This window comes from Urocitellus parryii, chromosome 3, assembly GCF_045843805.1.
Source record: "Urocitellus parryii isolate mUroPar1 chromosome 3, mUroPar1.hap1, whole genome shotgun sequence".
Lineage (NCBI taxonomy): Eukaryota > Metazoa > Chordata > Mammalia > Rodentia > Sciuridae > Urocitellus > Urocitellus parryii.
In genome coordinates this window covers 190,807,081-190,825,731 of record NC_135533.1, presented here as the reverse complement: position 1 = coordinate 190,825,731, position 18,651 = coordinate 190,807,081, and the positions used below count along the sequence as shown (strand labels likewise).

Below are 18,651 nucleotides of genomic sequence, written 5' to 3'. Positions count from 1 at the left end.
AAATGGTTCAAGCAGATACAACTTCCTCTTCAGTGAAGAACTAACTATACACAGGACAACAGAAATGAGGGACTAGAACCCCTAAGGATTTAAGAACCACAAGTTCTCCTACCAGCTCTAGTTACAAAGAAAAGCTAACCTCCCAACTTACACCATTTTCTTACCAGAGCAGTAAGGAACAAACCAGTATTATTAAGTAAGTTCTGTGCTATTTCAAAATGCTATGATTTAACGTCTCTAAAAGAAATGCCATTTTAAACAACTAATCTATAAATGAATTTTTTGGACAGCTACACAAAGATAGCAAGAGACCCCTTATATTAATATATTAATATACAGATCCGCTTTTTCTTTTTAATAATCATTTATTTACACTAGTTTAAATATATTTCAAGTTGTATGACTTCTGGACTAATTTTAAGAGTGAATGATGTAGAAAATGAATAAAACTACTTTCACAAATAAATGACCATGATAACAAGAAAACTGCCACCTAAATTTTCTTATAAACTCAAATTTGAGACTTAAAATGTTACCACATCAAAGTATATAAATAATTGGAAACCTATGGTATCTATTTCTGTGTTTTATAAACACTTTCAATTAGTTTTTAACTTCAATTAAATGTATCACTTATATTCTTTCTGAACGATTATGTGTTCAGTACTGTTCTAGATGCTACCAACAGTCCTGCTGGGGATGTAGCTCAGTGGTAGGATATCTGCCTAGCAGGAGTATGTCCCTGGCTTGATTCCCAGCACTGCAAAATAATAAACAAATGGAGGGGAAGGATTTAAAACAAATACACAACAATAGAGTAATGTGGTAGACAGTTACAAAGATGGGGAAGATAAGCCATCTGAGATTAATGAAAAAGAGGTAGTCATGAAAAGGGAAGCTCCCCCACCCCCACCCCAAGAAAATATAAATATAAACACCTTGAGGCAAGAACAAACTTGACAGGGTCAAAGGAAAGAAAAAAGGGCCAACTGTGTCTGAAGCACAGAAAGACACAAAAGGCAGATTGGAGGGAGATAAGGTCAAACAGAACAGCAGGAATAAGATCACCTAGGGTGTCAATACTTCTGTTTCCAATGAGGGGCTGGAAAACGTTTTTGGGAAAGGGCCAAACAAAATATTTTTAGTTTAGCAGGTCACATTCAATGTTGCAGCTATTCAACTCTTGCATTTGTACATATGAACACAGCCATAGGTGATATGCAAATTAAGGAGCCTTGGCTACATTCCAACAAAAACTAATCTATGAATGCTAAAGTCTGAATTTCATATAATGCCCACATCATGAAATATTTTTCTTTTAATCTTTTTCAATCATTTAAAAATGTAAAAACAAAACCAAGAGGCCTTCTTTATCTGGCCCTCTTTCTAGTTTGTTGTACAAAACTCTTTATGGCATTTAACAGTACCAAATACAATTAAGGACATAAGAAATGCTCTCAATGAAATGTTCAACTTTACCTTTAGACCTCTCCATTTTATTCTCAGAAAAGGCAAACATGAGAATATCTCTACAATAACAGAAAAGCAGGAACCTGATTCAGTTTCCTGACACTAAAGCTAACAAAGAGGTAAAGACACCCCTTTATTAGAGACCACATGCTCAGATAGTTGCTGGCATGTAATAAGCCTTCCACAAATGTGTAGTGAATCAAATGAATGGATTCCAGTCATTCTGAACACTTGTCTATAAGCTTTCTGATATGAAAAAAATCAAGATTAAAACCCATGTCTACAGATTCTCTACTCATCTACAAGATGCCTTTGTGTGATTTAGGAAAAACAAAAATCCTCTCAGGGAAGGTGCACAGCTTTGGACAGTGCTCTTCATGCAATACCTCTCATGAAATGAAGGTTTTTTTAAATGCATCCCTCCATTACTCCTGGCCAATATTCTTATGCAGGGGGGTAAAATAAAAGATGCCCTTTACTCTGGCAAGGTTCAACTCCATGGTAGGGCCAAGGCTGTACATAGATGGTTTCAGACTCCAGTGGATTAGAGACCCACAATCACAAGCAGTGGTCCAAAGTATTTAATGTAAGAACATTTAAATATAAACTACCAATAATCTGCACTTTTTTCAGAGTATCTCAATATTTAAAATTAGATGCCCAAAGAGATTTAAGATAAATAGTAGGCTTCTTCATAGTAAGATAATAAAACAGCCTCACCAACAAGCTTCGATTTCTTAATAAAACATTTATGTTGTATCACTTCAGGAAAGTCTAGCTTCAATAAAATAACTTCATACTAATTATAAAAGTTTTCTCCCCTGTGAAATACCACTAAAAATTAACAAAAGCATCCATTTTTATAATTTAATAATATATAAACAAATCAGTGCACATTAATTCTGATTTTGCTCAGCACAAATCATTTTTGCTTTTCTATTAAAAGTAGGAAAGTCAAAGGACAAAAGCTGGATATATTCTGGGTCATATATGAGACACCAAAAAGAACAAGGAAGGGATACTTACAGATCTTTTTCTGAAATAGAAAGGTTATCAGAATTTATTGCTATTCCCTGGGTCCACAGTCTCTTTTGGGGGTTTTTTGTTATTCACAAATTAATCTTCTAGTCATTTCCTTTTTTTCTCCCCCATGTCAACCAAGGATCTAATTCCCTGTCTATCAGGTTTCCCCCTTAGATTCAGGTTCCTTGAATATGTAGCTTTCTCTTCTCTTAAGGATGCTACCCAGCACCCTGGCTGATTTTTACCATACCTCTAGAAGCTACTCAGAACATACCCAATAACTCAGTCCTTCCAAGATCCTATATAAGTCCACTTTTCCTGCTTATTCACCCAGTTGTCATAATATGCCAAATTCTTAAGAAGCCTGCAAGAGGGGTGTTTCCAAATTGCTGAAAATGAAATCCTTGTAGCATACTTTCTATATTGTTCCTGTTGTATTTTTAAACTTCTACTCTTTGCTACAGTTATCTTTGTACACTGAACAATTTTCTACATTGAACCATAAATTGAGAGTAAAGGTTTTGTATGTTTTGTCCATTAATTTTTCAAAGTACCTATTATCACAGTACCTTACAGAATAAGTCTTGTTCAAATAAGTATATGAAATTATTCTATATAAAGACCAATTTGATAACTTCTAAAATCTACTACCCAGGAAACTCATCTTTTTACAGAAGTTTTGAGCAGTATTTCTTGCCCTTTGACTTATTTTCCTACGTACTTTGGAGCCTCTATCTGATCCTAGTATATTACCCTATCTCATAGTGACCAGCCATTAAATTACATCTGCACTTTTTCCTCTTTTTAGGACTTTTCAACTCAGATACTCTACTATTGCTTTTCTCCTTCCTATTATCATTAGAAATACAATGATAATGTTATCCACTTATTAACATGCACACAGAGCTAATCCCAGTGGAATAGGATATAAAACAATATAAAATAATGCAAAAAACAAAGAATTGTTGGTCAGAAAAGTATCTAATCAAATTCAGTTGTTTTTGTTTTTTTTTTTTTTTTTTATTTTGTTTTCATTTCAGGCACGTTTCTATATTTCCAAGTCTCTCCCTTTTATAAAACCTGAAATAAATACTGTGACCATATGCAGTACCTAGATTATAAAAGGCATTTGATAAATGAAAAATATTACAGGAAATTAATATTAGAACAATAAACTGTCACACAATGTGTATATGGGTATAACTTTAAATATAATGACCCCAACTAACTCCTCTGTGTGTGTCTCTCTTTTTTTTTTTTTTTTTTTTTTTTTTTGTGATGCTGGGAATCAAATCCAGGGCCTTATTTATGCTAAGCAAGTACTGTGCCACTGAGCTATAGCTCAAATTTCTGCATTTTTAAAACTATGACAATAAGACATTATCAGTTCATTGTATATAATAGCTCAAACACAGTTTTCTTAAGAAGATGACCACCCACAACAAAATGCACCCTCTCACCTCACTGCCCTGCATGGTCTTGGCTGGGTTAGCAGAGGGGATGGCAGCATTCAGCTCAGGCTCCGGCTTACACAGAAGAGCAATGATGTCACGATGAGACTGATAACGTTCTTTCACTTGCCCATCTGCTTGCACAGCTTTATCTAAAACTGTCCTGAAGTTGGCTCCCTCTGGGAAGCAGGGGGAAAAATTTCCAGAGCTCAGTAATGATTGTAACAGCAATGTTTATGAGGTGGCTGTACTTTTAGTTCTGGTCTTCAACTTTACTTATGCTCCTTTATGGCCCCAATTTACTAGATAATAAAAACTCAATTCCTATCAATCTTTGCATTTTTGTCTTTGGAAAACTGACAAAATCATTTGTAAAATCAAGGGCACAGCTACATTTTAAAATATATTTGGTGATCAGTGTCTGCCAAATATAACTCAAGAACATACAAAGAAATCAACAAAAACAAATCACTCCAAATATTTGTATAACTTATTCAACTAGTATTCTCTCAAAGAAACAACCTGACTAGAAAAAATAACACGTTTTTGGAAAAATTTCAATAGTATATAACATCTCTTTTGCAGAGAGAAATAAAACAAGTCTTGTTGAGTGGATGAAGACATCCACTCAACAAGCACAAAATCTTAATAATCAAAGTCTCATAAAGTATAATTTTTACTTCAAAGTAATTCTTAAAACTCATTTTTTCAGCACCCAGGATTCACTACCAAGAGGAAAAAAAATCATCATACATATGAGTTCACACCATTTTAAAAGATACAGAGTTTGGAGAGTTGATAGATCATTTTAATTTTCACTTTATACCTTCTTAAGAATCTGAACATAGGCTGGGGTTGTAGCTCAGTGGTAGAGCGCTTGCCTACCATGTGTGAGGCACTGAGTTTGATCCTCAGCAACACATATAAGTAAAATAAAGATATTGTGTCCATCTATAACTATAAAAAAAGAAAAAAAGAATCCAACCTTTTAACAGTGGGCATGGATTACATTTGTTACTTTTTACCTTTATCCTAAACTGAGGGGAAAAAAAAATCTGGTTTTACAAACTGTCAGTAAATATGAGCTTGCAACTGAGTCTAACTTAAGCAAAAAGGTGGGTCCAAATTCAGAGTTTGAGTAAAGGTCATTTATACCCATTTTTACCTGCTCTTAAAGGCTTATAGAGTTCATTAGACGGTGTCCTTTGCCAGCGTTCCGTGAATTTTGCTCTTAAATCATTATCAGTTGCTTCTTCTTCATCCAAAAATTTTAATGACTTAAAAAAGGGGGGGAAAAATCAAGGTATTATTTTCAGCATAGAAATTTTAAAGCAATTTTAAAATAATCACCCCCACTATAAATGAGTTTAGTGAGACTGAAATACTCCTATACTTCTGAATAGAAATAAACTAGTTTTTGTTGTTGCAGAAAACCAAGGTATATGTTTAACAAAAAGTAACAAAAATTTAAGATTGTTAGCCGTTTTCTCATTAAAATAAAACAAGAGATTATTTATATCCAAATACAAGACTACTTTAAAGAAAGTTTTACGGTTAAAATAAAGAAACAAAGCCATAATAAAAACCTTTCAATTTCAGAAGCCATAAATAAAGCAAAGGGGAAAAGTGATTAACTACATGAAAATAAAAGACTTAGACTTCCATCCCAGTATAAGAGACTGAACACTGTGTTTTTAACATATTTTTTAAAGTTTTCTTTTAATGTTTAGCTGAAAAGAAATACAAGGAAGTGCTAATTTATCAATGGACACAAATGCTAAAGTCAGTAGTATCTCACTATCCCTGATGGCTTAGGGCAGAGAACAACAAACTTTTCTGTCACACATCAGAAAGCAAATATTATGGACTACATAGGTTACATACAATATGTCACTTATTCTTGTTTTACAATCCTCTGAAAAACAGCAAAAATCATCCTCCAAATAAAATCAAAATGAACCAAACAAAAATGGGCCAAAAATCGAAACTGGCCCACGATCTATGCTTTGCCAGATATATAGTTCTTCACGACGTAAAACAGGCACTGAACACAAAAGGAAGAAACACGAATAGGTGGAGTCAACAAAAGTGAGAGGTCAGATAAAAAGCACTCTCCTCCATCAAATCAGGACACTTCTAAACTCTCAGGAAATTAATTTCTAAAAAGCAAAACAGTCCAACAGAAGGAAACCTGACTGACCAGATTCTGGCTCTAAATAGAAAAGTGATATCACCTGAGAGTCTTAATCAAAAACCTGCCCATCAGACTAGAAATCACACATCTTAATAGGAACTTCTGATTAGAACATTAGCCACAGAAAGAAGGGGGCAAAAAAAACAAGTTTAAAGAGGAATCAGGTATATCAGTTATATCTCTGCAGCTTTTAGGTACCCATTAATGTCCCAATTTTATTATGTTTTTCATCTCTAGAAATTCTATTTGGCTCTTTTTCAGTGTTTTGCTTTTTTTTTTTACAGCAAAATTAAACACAAATCCTATCTAAAAGAATTCACTTTAAACCCAGACCTCAAAGAATTCCCACCAGTTACAGCAAATGTGAATTCACAAATAAAAATCATTCAACACTAAATGTAATGTAGTATTTTGTAGTGAATCATGGAACAGAACATCAGTGAAAACCCAGTAAAATCTGAGTAATAATATTATGCCAATGCTTAATTTATTAGTTGTAACAAATGTACCATGACTACGTAAGATTTTAACGTGGGAGGAACTGGGTGAAGAATATATAGGAACTCTGCACTAAATCTGTTAACTTTTCTGTAAGTCTAACACTATCACAAAATAAATAGTTTTTAAAATTACAAAATATAGACAAAAAGAAATTGAATGAGAAAACAATCTCTATTTAAAAAAAAATAACAAATCAGAGTCAAACTCATAAAGATTGGAGATACTAGAATAATAAAATGAAAGAACATAAAATAGACTTAATATATTTTAAGAAATTAGAAATAAAGGTATAACATAGGAGAAAGAGACTAGGAAACACTGAAAAAGAACCAAATAGAATTTCTAGAGATGAAAAACATAATAAAATTAGGACATTAATGGGTACCTAAAAAATGCATTCTCTTCAGTTATATCTCTGCAGCAACTGGAAGATTCTTAGACCAAAACAACTGTGAATGAAAGAAGCACAATGAAGTAGAGTGCACAAAGTGAGAGGTTAAGAGATATGGAAAATTAAGTGAAAAGATTCAACATACAAATAATCAGAGATCCAGAAAGTGAGAGAATAGGGGAAAAGCAATAGTCAAGGAAGTGAAAACTAAAACTAAACATTTTCCAGGATAGATAAAAGATATAACTCCTTCAATTCAGTGCACCCAATGAAATAGCAAGCAACTTAAAGGAAACTCAGACACATTATAATAAATTTCAAAGAAAAGATATAACAGTGTGTAACTTCAATGCCTCTTAAAAAAAAAAAAAGGAATGAGCAACAATAAAACCAAAAAAAAAAAAAAAAGGAGAATGGAACGGTAAAAGAGGCTAGAGCAAAGAAAACCACAGAACTCTAAGTGAGACAAATATAAAATACAAACTATAGTAGAATGATTCTGAATGTATAGATATAAGCAGTTAATACAAATAGACTTAACCCTCCAGGTAGAGACAAAGATTTTAAAACTAAATTAGAAAGAAAAATACTGCTATGTGCTATTTACAAAACACATAACTATAGGTTGAGCATCCCTAATCCAAAAATCCCAAATCTGAAATGCTCCAAAATTCAAAACTTTTGAGCACCAACATAATACCAGAAATGGAAAATTCCATAGCTGATTTCATGTGACAGGTCAAAATAAAAACACAGTCACACTAAAAATATTGTGTTGAATTGCCTTCAGGATGTGTACACATTACATATTAAACAGATGAATTTCACATTTAGACTTTGGTCCACTCCCCACAATATCTCTTTATATATGTGAATATTCTTAAATCCAAAAAAAAAATAAAAATAAAAACACTTTCAGATAAGAGATACTCAATCTGTGTAAGGACACACAAGTTAAAAGCCGGACAAAGACACTACAAAAAAACTAAAGACCAACATCCCTCACAATATAGTGCAAAATCTTTAACAATATACTATCAAACCAAATCCAGCAGCACATCAAAGATTATATACCATGACCAAGAAGGATATCCCAGGAATGCAAGATGGTTCACATCTGAAAATCAATTAATGTAATATATCATATTAGTAGAATGAAGACAAAAACGTTATGATCATCTTAAGAGATGCAGAAAAAAGTATTTGACAAAATCCATCACTCTTTCATGATAAAAAAAACATTCCACAAACTACAAATAGAAAGGAACTTTCTCAACCTGATAAAGGCCATCTATGATAAAAACCCACAACTAACATCACACAGTCATGTTCCATATACCCATATTTTGGTCAATGACAGAATTACAATATACAATGGTAGTACCAGAAGGTTATTTCACCTAGTGATGTCCTAGCCATTTTAAGTTTGTGTAAGTAAATGCTATGATGTTTGCAAGATAACAGATTCACCTAGCAAGTATTTCTCAGAACATATTCCTGATATAAAGTGATACATGACTGTACTGAATAGTCAAACGCTAGAAGCTTTCCCCATAAGATCAGGAACAAGACCAGGATGTTCATTCTCAATATTCATAACTTGCCAGGGAAATTAGGCAAGAAAAATAAAAGGCATCCAAATTATTAAGAAAAAAGTAAAACTCTATAGTTGCACTTCACTCAACCTTACACACAGAAAATCCCAAAGATTCCACAAAATAATTATTAAAGACAATAAATGAATCCAATAAACTCAAAGATAAATTCCACATACGAAAATTTCTTGTATTTCTAGCAATGAACAATCAAAATAGGAAATTAAAACTAATAACATCAAAAGGAATAAAATATTTAGAAATAAATTTAACCGAAGAGGTGCAACATTTGTACACTGAAAACTATAAAACACTGGTGAAAAAATTAACGACATTTTTATAAATGGAAAAATATCCTATGTTCATGAATTTCAAGATTTAATATTAAGACTGGCACTACTCTCCAAATTGATTTAAAGAATCAATGCAGCCAGGTGTGATAGCACACACCTGTAATCCCAGCAACTCAGAATGCTGAGGCAGGAGGATCCAAAGTTCAAAGCCAGCCTCAGCAACTCAGCAAGGCCCTAAGCAACTCAGCAAGACCCTGTCTCAAAAAAAAAAAAAAAAAAAAAAAGATGAGAACATGGCTCGATTTAAGCACCCCTGTGTTCAAAAAATAAAATAAAAAGATTAAATGCAATCCTTATCAAAGTTCCAATCTTATTTTCCTTAGAACAAGCTGATCCTAAAATTCATTTGGAATTGCAGAAATACCCAAATAGAGAAAACAATCTTTAAAAAGAGCAAAGTTGTACAACTTAAGATTCTCTCCCCCCATTTCAAAAAATACAACAAAACTACAATAATAAAACAATATGGCACAGGCTTAGACATACCAAGTGATTTTCCACAAAGGTGCCTAGGCCATTCTCTTCAATAAATGATGCTAGAACAGAATAACTATATGCAAAATATGATGTTGGACATTTACCTCACGTCACCATTCAAGATTTATTTCAAAACTGAGCAAACACCTAAACAGAAAAGCTAAAACCATGAGACTCTTAGAAGACACATTAATGGTAAGTCTTCATGACCTTCAATTTTTTTCAATGGAATCCTAAATATGACACCAAAAACACAAGGAACAAAGGGACACTAGATAAACTGTACTTCACCAAAACTGAAAACTTTTCCGCATCAAAGAACAGTACCCAAAGACAGAAAAGACAATCCACAGAATAAAAGAAGGTACCTGTTAATCATACAGCTGATAAGGTCTAGCATCCAAACATGTGGATATAAAATTCACTATTAACTTCTATAAAGTATATGATTGAGTGGCTTTTAGTACATTTAAAAGTATGTTAAAGAATTCTTACAATTCAACAAAAAGACAACCCAATTTTTTAAAAAGGTCAAAGGTGAATAGACATTTTTCCAAAGATATACAAAGGGCAAATAATCACAGGGAAAGATGACCAATATCATTAGCCATTAGGAAAACACAAATCAAAGCCACAATGAATATGTGAAAGCATGACCAATGTGATTGTGCAACCTGTATACTGTATACTCAGAAAAATGAGAAATTATATCCCATCTGATTCAATGTATGATATGTCAAGGTCATTGTACTGTCATGTGTAACTAATTAAAACAAATTTTAAAAAATAATTTTTAAAAAAAGCCACAATGAGATACTTCATACACATTAGGTCAACTATAATTTTTTTTCTTAAGAAAATTATGATTGGCAAGGATGTGGACAAACTGGAACCTTTACGTACTGCTGGTAAAAATGTAAAATGGTGCAGCTATTTGGGAGAGTGTTTGGCAGTTCCTCAAAAAATGAGACCATATGACGCAGCTACTCTGCTCCCAGGTATATATACCCAAGAGAAATGAAAAGTAGTGGTTAGATAAAAACGTATCTTCATATAACAGTACTATTCAAAATAGATAAAAAAGTGGCAACAATTTAAACATTCATCAATTGAGGAATGGACTAACAAAATATGGTATATCCACATAATGGAATATTATAAGGCCATAAAAAGAAATGAAATATTAACACATGCTATAATGTGGATGAACCTTGAAAACATTATGCTAAGTAAAAAAGAGCAAAACTCAAAAAAAGGGCCAAATATTGTAGGATTCCATTTATATGAAATGTCCAAAACAGGCAAATCCACAGGCAGAAATGGAATTAGTGTGCTTGCCAAAGGCAGAGAGAAAGGGAAAAAGAGAGGTGACTGCAAATTCTCTGGGAGGAAGAAAAATGTTCTGGAATTAGGTATCAATTTTCACAGAACATTGTGAATGTACTAAAAGCCACTCAATTGTACACTTTAAAAGAGTTTAATAGTGAATTTTATGTTATATGAATTTAAACTAAAAAGTAAAACAGAAAAACGAATATGGATGTAAAATAGAGGCTTTTTTTTTTTAAACAGAACCAATAAGGCATCTTGGAAATAAAAGATCAAATAAATCAAACACATACATAAACACACACACACACACACAAAGACAATGGCTAAAGAACCAAAAAACACAGCTGATTTGTCCCTTAATGAATTAGAAGAATGACCTGAGATAGTCTCTCTGAAAGAACAACACAAAGAGAAAAAATAAAATATACAGTAAGGTCCAGAACCATCACCATCAGTCTACCAGGAACTCATAAGGAAATAATGGAAGGGATGGGAAAAAAGGAATCTAAAGAAGTAGAACCCCCAAACAGGAATCTAATGTGTAAAGAACCCAACAGGTCCCAAACATGATATATTATTTACAAAAGAAAAAATAGGTAAACACTTCAAATTTTTGAAATTAAGATTAAACAAAATGATTAAAAGCTACCACTGACAAAAACAACTCAAATCAAGTACCAGCTTTACAACTTACTTCACAACTTATAGCTTACTGAGACTCTAGGAGTACAAATGGCAAATAGTAACCCTAAGTCATAAGGCTGTTAGAAATGTCAAGATAAATAAAAGCACTTCATTTTTATAGACAACAGACATACAATATACACCAATGTCTGTATAAGATAAACTTTTTTTCACACAGTATTTTTTAAGGAGATGCTTCTCACAACTAATATATATTTCATCAGGCAATGTCCTTATTAAAAAAAAAAAAAAACTTGTTACAGAATCAAACACATCTTCCAATAAATGACATCTCAAAATCAAGGAAATACAATAGTATTTAATATTTATATAATTACTAAGTAGCAGACATGTGTGTTATCCCACTTTACAACTCTACAGGCTAAATAAACACTATTATTATTACTATTTTCTGGGTGAGTCAGCTGATACATGAAGATGTTAAACACTTTGCCCAGAGTCACAGCTAGATGTAAGAATCAAATCCAAATATAATTCCACACTAAGACTTTAACCACTGACTGAACTATGTGTAAATTATGAAGTATCAAATAAAAATTTATTCTTATAACTTTACTAAATGCTCCTGGAATGCTTTCTATTTGACTCATCATGTCTGCTATTTTTCAGGGTTTGTCTGCCCCACACACAGTCTAATAATTTTTCTTGATGCCATCACTTACATGTGATTTCTAACAACTCTTCACTTTCTTTTCCCTATGCCTACCTGCTATTTCTAGTGTCCATTCAACTGCAACACAAGATGACAGCTTGCTTGGCCCACAAATCAGCAGTACTGAAAGGACTATAAGGTATTATGATTATAAAGTCTATAACCTCTTTTAATGGACATGTAAATGACTGGAAACCTGATTAAGATTTTGATTCAGTAAATCTGGAGTGAGGCCTGAGATTCTATATTTCTAACAAGCTCAACACAGCAATGATCTAATACTAAAATATGTAAACACTCAATTTACTTGAGTTTTTCAGATTACTAACTCTGTCTACATAGATAAGGTGGGTGATGACTTAATAATTAATGTAGAATCCCTCATGAATAGCAGCCTTCCAGAGTTGATAATGCAGTAAGTTTCCATCCTAAGCTTTTTCAAAAGTTGATTTGCACTGGAAAAATGAATAACAACCGTCACTACCATCAACAGTTATAAATGCAATACTATCATCAGAATAGTAATAACAACTATAATTTATTAAGCACATTCTATGTGTCCCTGAGGGCAGGCATTTCACCATTTTAATTTTATCTTTTAGGTAATCCTGGGAGGTAAATAGTCTCATCTACAAGATCCATACTGTTATTATAAGTATCGTAAGTATTTAAATGCTCTGCCTCTCTCCCAATGTACTTGGAAATTATGTAAATGTAATATCCTCTGAAAGTTAAATGAAAAAATCAAAATATCAAGAACTGATAAGAGAGGTCACCTAAAGAGAGGACTCCAAAACTGGCCAGACCTTATAATTAGTTTCAAAGTATCTAGAGCTAAAGAAAGAAAATGTATCAATTAGGGAAAAAGATGAAGGTACCATAAAAAATTTACATTGGTAAACAGTAGGCTTTAGTTTAAAAAAAAACTTTACAAAATGTTTCATTCCTGTTAATAAAATTCCATCTTTACTGGTAAATAAACATAGAAGTTTTATAAAACATTTGATGGCCTAACTTCCTTTGTCTGACTCCATATTCCTCAAGAAACCTGATCTGCCTACATAGAAATGAAATAATTAATTACAAAGACTTCAGTTTGTGTGATAATGATTTTGTACAGCATACTAACACTACACAATAGTCATATGAGTTTTATTAACATGCATTTATTTGCTCTTAAGGTAAGAATGAACTCATTCAACCAGGATTCCCCTTGAGAGTTAGGAGCAAGCCTTGGCACCACAGTAAATTCTGGGGCCAAGATAATGAGTATTATTCTGTGAAACCTTCCAGGCCTCATTTCTGTTGAACACCAAGAGATCAAGTTTTTATTTGAAAAGTAAATCTTTTAAAACATACCTCATCTAAAATTTCTCTATTTCTTTGTAGTAGTTCAGGTAGTTCTTTGATCAACTGATCAACAGTCTGGATACCACCCTGTTCAATTACTGATGTGGACTTAGTTAATATAGATTGAGGTACAGTATCTCCAGACACATCTTCAATTGCTGCTGGAAGATTAAGGGAAGCTAACACGCTGAAAAAAATAAAATATTATGTCATGTTTAAGTCTAAACCACTTTTAAAATCTTAATTGCCTATATCCAAATCAATGGCAATAAAGTTAGCATCTAAAAAATGCAGATAATCCCAACTAACAGAAAAATAAAGCAAAGATAAAGGAAAGGACAGATGTTTTAAGACAAAATCATTACAAAATTAAGTTATTTAAGTTCATAGTTCACAAGTATAAGCCAAGAAGAAAAATTATGACAGCATTAAAATATACTAGATATCTTTGGCCTGTAGCTCAAACTTAACTTCTCTTAGTCTAAGTAATTAAAAGTCAAAAGATCCTTCTGTTTCAGTAGCACCTGCATATAATCCCAGCAACTCAGAAAGCTGAGGCAGGAGAATTTCAAGTTCAAGACCAGCTTCGGCAATTTAGAGGCCCTAAGCAACTGAGCAAGAGACCCTGTCTCAAAATGAAAAATTTTAAAAAAGGGTTAGGGATGTGGCTCATTAGTTAAGCACCCTGGGTACAATCCCTGGTACCCCTACCAAAAAAAAAAATTTTTTTTTTCTTTAAAAAAGCAGTCTTTTATGACACTTTTGATGGTAACACTGTCACTAACAAACCAGAAATAATAATAGCTAAATTTGATATTATTTAAGCAAAATATCAATAGAACAATAGGAAAGCTAAGTATTAATTACAGTATTAATTAATTCACCTGTTCTCAGCTTTGTGGTACAATAACAATTTTTCACTTACTTCCTTTACATGATAGGGATGGGGGACTTACCCCTTCCTACTATTCATAAAGACAAAAAGCAAATAACATGATATAATGTAATAAACTGCTCAGAAAACAAGTTCTGTATAAACTCAGGGTGCCTCTTAATCATATGGAAGAGGAAATTATTGTTGCATTCTTGCTAGAGAAAGAAAAATGATGTCAAATTCTATGCATTCATCAAAATGATAAATCAAGACTAGGTCAAGTCTAGGATAATATGCTCTCCATCACATATATCTACCAAAGGCCTTGTCTCCAAAATATATAAAGAACTCTTTAAAGATAATTAAGAAGGAAAAACTGAATTTAAAAAAGGAGCCAAATGACTGGTGTGGAGCTCAGTAGAAGAGCACTTAAGCTAGATGCACAAGGCCTAGGTTCCATCTCCAGCATCATAAAAATAAAAAGGAATCTGATGTTTCAACTGACCACTTCATAAAAGATATATAAATAGCTACTGAACACATGAAAAGTTGCTTAACATCATTGGTAATTAGAGAATGCAAATTAAACTCCAATGAGATATGGCTACATGTACACTAGAATGGCTAATATTAAAAAGTTTAAGTGTTGGTGAGGATGCAGAGCAACTACATTTTTCACAATGGTGCAGGTAGAATGTAAAATGAAAAACCCCCTTTGGAAAACAATCTGGCAATCTCATATAAAGTTAAACAAATTCAAACTATAAAACTCCAACTCAAGGGGCTGGGGCTGAAACTCAGTGGTACAGCACTTGAATTTTAATTGTGAGGCATTGGGTTTGATCCTCAGCATCACATAAAAATAAATAAATAAAGATATTGTATCCATCTACAACTAAAAAAATTTTAAAACTCCAACTCAAATGTCACTTCTAGGGCTAGGGATGTAGGTCAGTGGTAGAGCACTTTCCTAGCATGTGCAAGACCCTGAGTTCAATCCCTAGCACTGGAAAGAAGGCAGGAAGGAAGGAGAGTCTTCTACTCAGTACTTACAAAAGAAAACTAAAACATGTCCACATGAAGATTTGTGTAAGAATGCGAAGCAACTGAAATGTTTTATCAACAGGCAAAAATTAACTAAAAAAAAATTAACAAACTACTATATGACTATAAAATACTATTCAGACAAAAAAAATCAAACTGATACACATGAAAATACAGACGAATCTCAATAGCAAACTGAACGAAAGAAGTCAAGTAGAGAATATACTGTACATACTGAAAGTACTACATATTGTACAACTGTAGCAATACTATACTGTGCATAATGTAATGAATTATATTCATATTAAACTATATAAAGAGTAAAACAAAAAAAAATAAAAGAGTAAAACCTATAGTTACAGGGAGCACATGATCAGTGACCCAGGACCAGGGGAAGCGGGATGGAAGGGAAGAGGCATAAGAGAATTTTAGGGTAATAGAAATATTTCCAGTCTCAATCTTAGGGGTAGTTACACGGACACAAAGGTTTACCAAAACTAACTTAACTAAACACTTAAAAATAGGTGTATTTTATTATGTACAAATTATACCTGACTTTTTCTTAGAGCATTATGTTACACATAGTAGCTGGGCTCATTCTGACAAAATCATATATGCATGAAATTTTATTTCAGTTCTCATTCGTCATCCTTCCTCTCCCTATTATTCTTCCTCTACTTATCTTTCTTCCACTCACTTAGTTATTTTTGATTGGTTCTTCCTACTTATACATAAAGGTAAAATGTCATGGCATATTTCTATGTGCACATGATTTTATAAAATTCATTCTCCCCTTTCTCAACCCTCCTCCTTTTTTGTCTTTTACTCCACTGATGTTCCAACTTTATGATCCCTGGTCCTCCACTCCTTCTTTCCCTTACTTTTCTCTACGTTTTATACATAGGAGAGAAAACATTCAACCCTTGGTTTTCTGAGACTAGCTTACCTCACTTAGCGTAATGTACTCCATTTCCATCCATTTACCAGAATGCATAATTTCATTCTTTTTTATATAAGCTGAGAAAAACTCCATTGTGTATAAACCACATGTTCTGTATCCATTCACCTACTGATGGGTAACTGAGCTGATTCCATATTTGGCTACTGTGAACTGTGCTGCTACATACATTGAGGTGGCCATATCACTATAGTATACTGATTTTAGTTCTTTTGGAAAAAAATACAAGGAATGAGATAGCTGGGTCATATGGTGGTTTTATTCCTAGTTTTTGTTTTGTTTTGTTTTGTTTTGTTTTGTTTTTTGAGGAATCTCATGCTGCTTTTTAGAGTGGTTATACTAATCTGCAGTCCCATCAACAACATACAAGTATACCTTTTCCCCACATTCTTGCCAGCATTTATAATTATTTGTATTCTTGAAAACTGCCATTCTAACTGTAATGAGATTAAATCTTTGTGTAATTTTGATTTCCATCTCCTATATTGCTAGAGATGTTGAACATTTTTTCATTTATTTGTTAGCCATTTGTGTTTCTTTTGAGAAGTATCTATTTGGGGTTTTTGCCCACTTATTGACTAGGTTATTTAGTTTATTGTTGTTGTTTTTAGTTCTTTACATGCTCTAGTTATTAATCTCCTGTCAGATGAGCAGCTAGCAAAGATTTTTGCCATTGTATAGACTCTCTTCACACTCTTAATTATTTCCTTTGCTGTGCAGAAGCTTTTTGATGTAATGGCATCCACTTATCGATACTTGGTTTTGTTTCTTGAGATTTTAGGGGTCTTGTTAAGTAAGGAAGACAGTGCCAGCACCAATATTATGATGAATTGGCCCTATGTTTTCTTCCAGCAGTTGCAAGATTTCTGGTCTAATACCTAAGTCTTTGATCCATTTTGATTTTACTTTTGTGTAGTGTAAGAAATAGGATCTAGTTTCATTCTTCTAATATGGATATCCAGTCTTCCTAGAACCATTTGTTAAAAAGACAATCTTCTCTCCAACACATATTTTTGGCATCTTTGTCAAAATCAGATGGCTGTAGGTATATCAGTTTGTCTATGTGTTTTCTATTCTATTCCTTTGATCTTCGTGTCTGTTTTGATGCCAATACCATGCTGTGTTTGTGACTGTAGTTCTGCAGCATAATTTGAGATTAAGTATTGTAATGCCTCCTGCATTGCTCCTCTTGTTCAATATTGCTTTGGCTATTCTGAGTCTTCTTATTCTTCTGAATGAATTTAAGCACTGTTTTTCCTAATTCTGTGAAGAATGTTATCGGTAATCTGATGGGGACTACAGTGAATCCACATATTGCTTTTGGTATATGATCATTTTGACAATGCTAATTCTGCCTATCCAACAATATGGGAGGTCTTTCCATCTTCTAAGTTCTTCAATTTCTTTCTTAAGTGTTCTATAATTTTCATTGAAGAGAACTTTAACCTCCTTGGTTAGATCAACTTCAATTATTTTGTTGGTTTTGGTTTTTTAAGTTTTTATTTTGTTTTGTTCTGTTTTTTAGGTTACTGTGAATGAAATGGTTTTCAAAATTTCCTTCTCATCAGAATCACTGATGGAGGACAAGAAAGTTATTGACTTATGAATGACGATCTTATATCCTGCTATTTGTTGAATTTGTGGATGAGCTCTAGAAGTTTTCTGGAGTAGCTTTTTGGATCTTCTAGATATAGGATCATGTCATCAGGAAACAAAGATAGTCTGACTTCTTTTCCTATTGGTATCCTTTTAGTTTCCTTCTCTTGCCTGATTGCTATAGCTAGTGTTTCAAGAACTATATTGAATAGAATGGTGAGAGGGGACATCTTTGTTTTGTTCCTCATTTTAGAGAAATGCTTTCAGTTTGTCTCCATTCAGTATGATGTTGTCTCTGGGTTTGTCATATATAGCCTTTATAAAGTTGAGGTAATTTCCTTTTATCCCTAGCTTCTCCACCATTTTAAACAAAAATGGATGCTGGATTTTAGCAAAAGTCTTTTATCCATCTGTTGAGATGGTCAAATGATTCTTGTCCTTAGATATATTTAAGAGGTGAATAACATTTATTGATTTGCACATGCTGAATCAACCTTGCATCCCTGGGATGAAACCCACTTAATCATGGTATATTATCTTCTTGATTTTATACCTAAACTTTTTTTAATAAATGAATTATTTTGTCTTTAATCCACCAGAAACAACAATTGGTTTAGAATACTTAATGTACCATATATCACAGAGTTAACTGCTACTTTCCATTACCCTCAAATAAATCTTTCTT

General features: G+C 32.9%; 1 protein-coding gene across 2 annotated transcripts in view; it reads right to left on the bottom strand.

Annotated features, from left to right (window-relative positions):
* Positions 1–18,651, bottom strand: part of Pdcd6ip (programmed cell death 6 interacting protein) — a 77,323-nt gene that overhangs the window by 18,511 nt on the left and 40,161 nt on the right. For both annotated transcript variants that reach the window (XM_026405278.2, XM_026405284.2), the window contains exons 10-12: positions 13,504–13,681; positions 5,110–5,221; positions 3,954–4,123 (exon numbers count right to left, since the gene is read on the bottom strand). In XM_026405278.2, coding sequence (XP_026261063.2) covers positions 3,954–4,123; positions 5,110–5,221; positions 13,504–13,681 — 460 coding nt within the window. The remainder of the gene's footprint in view (positions 1–3,953; positions 4,124–5,109; positions 5,222–13,503; positions 13,682–18,651) is intronic.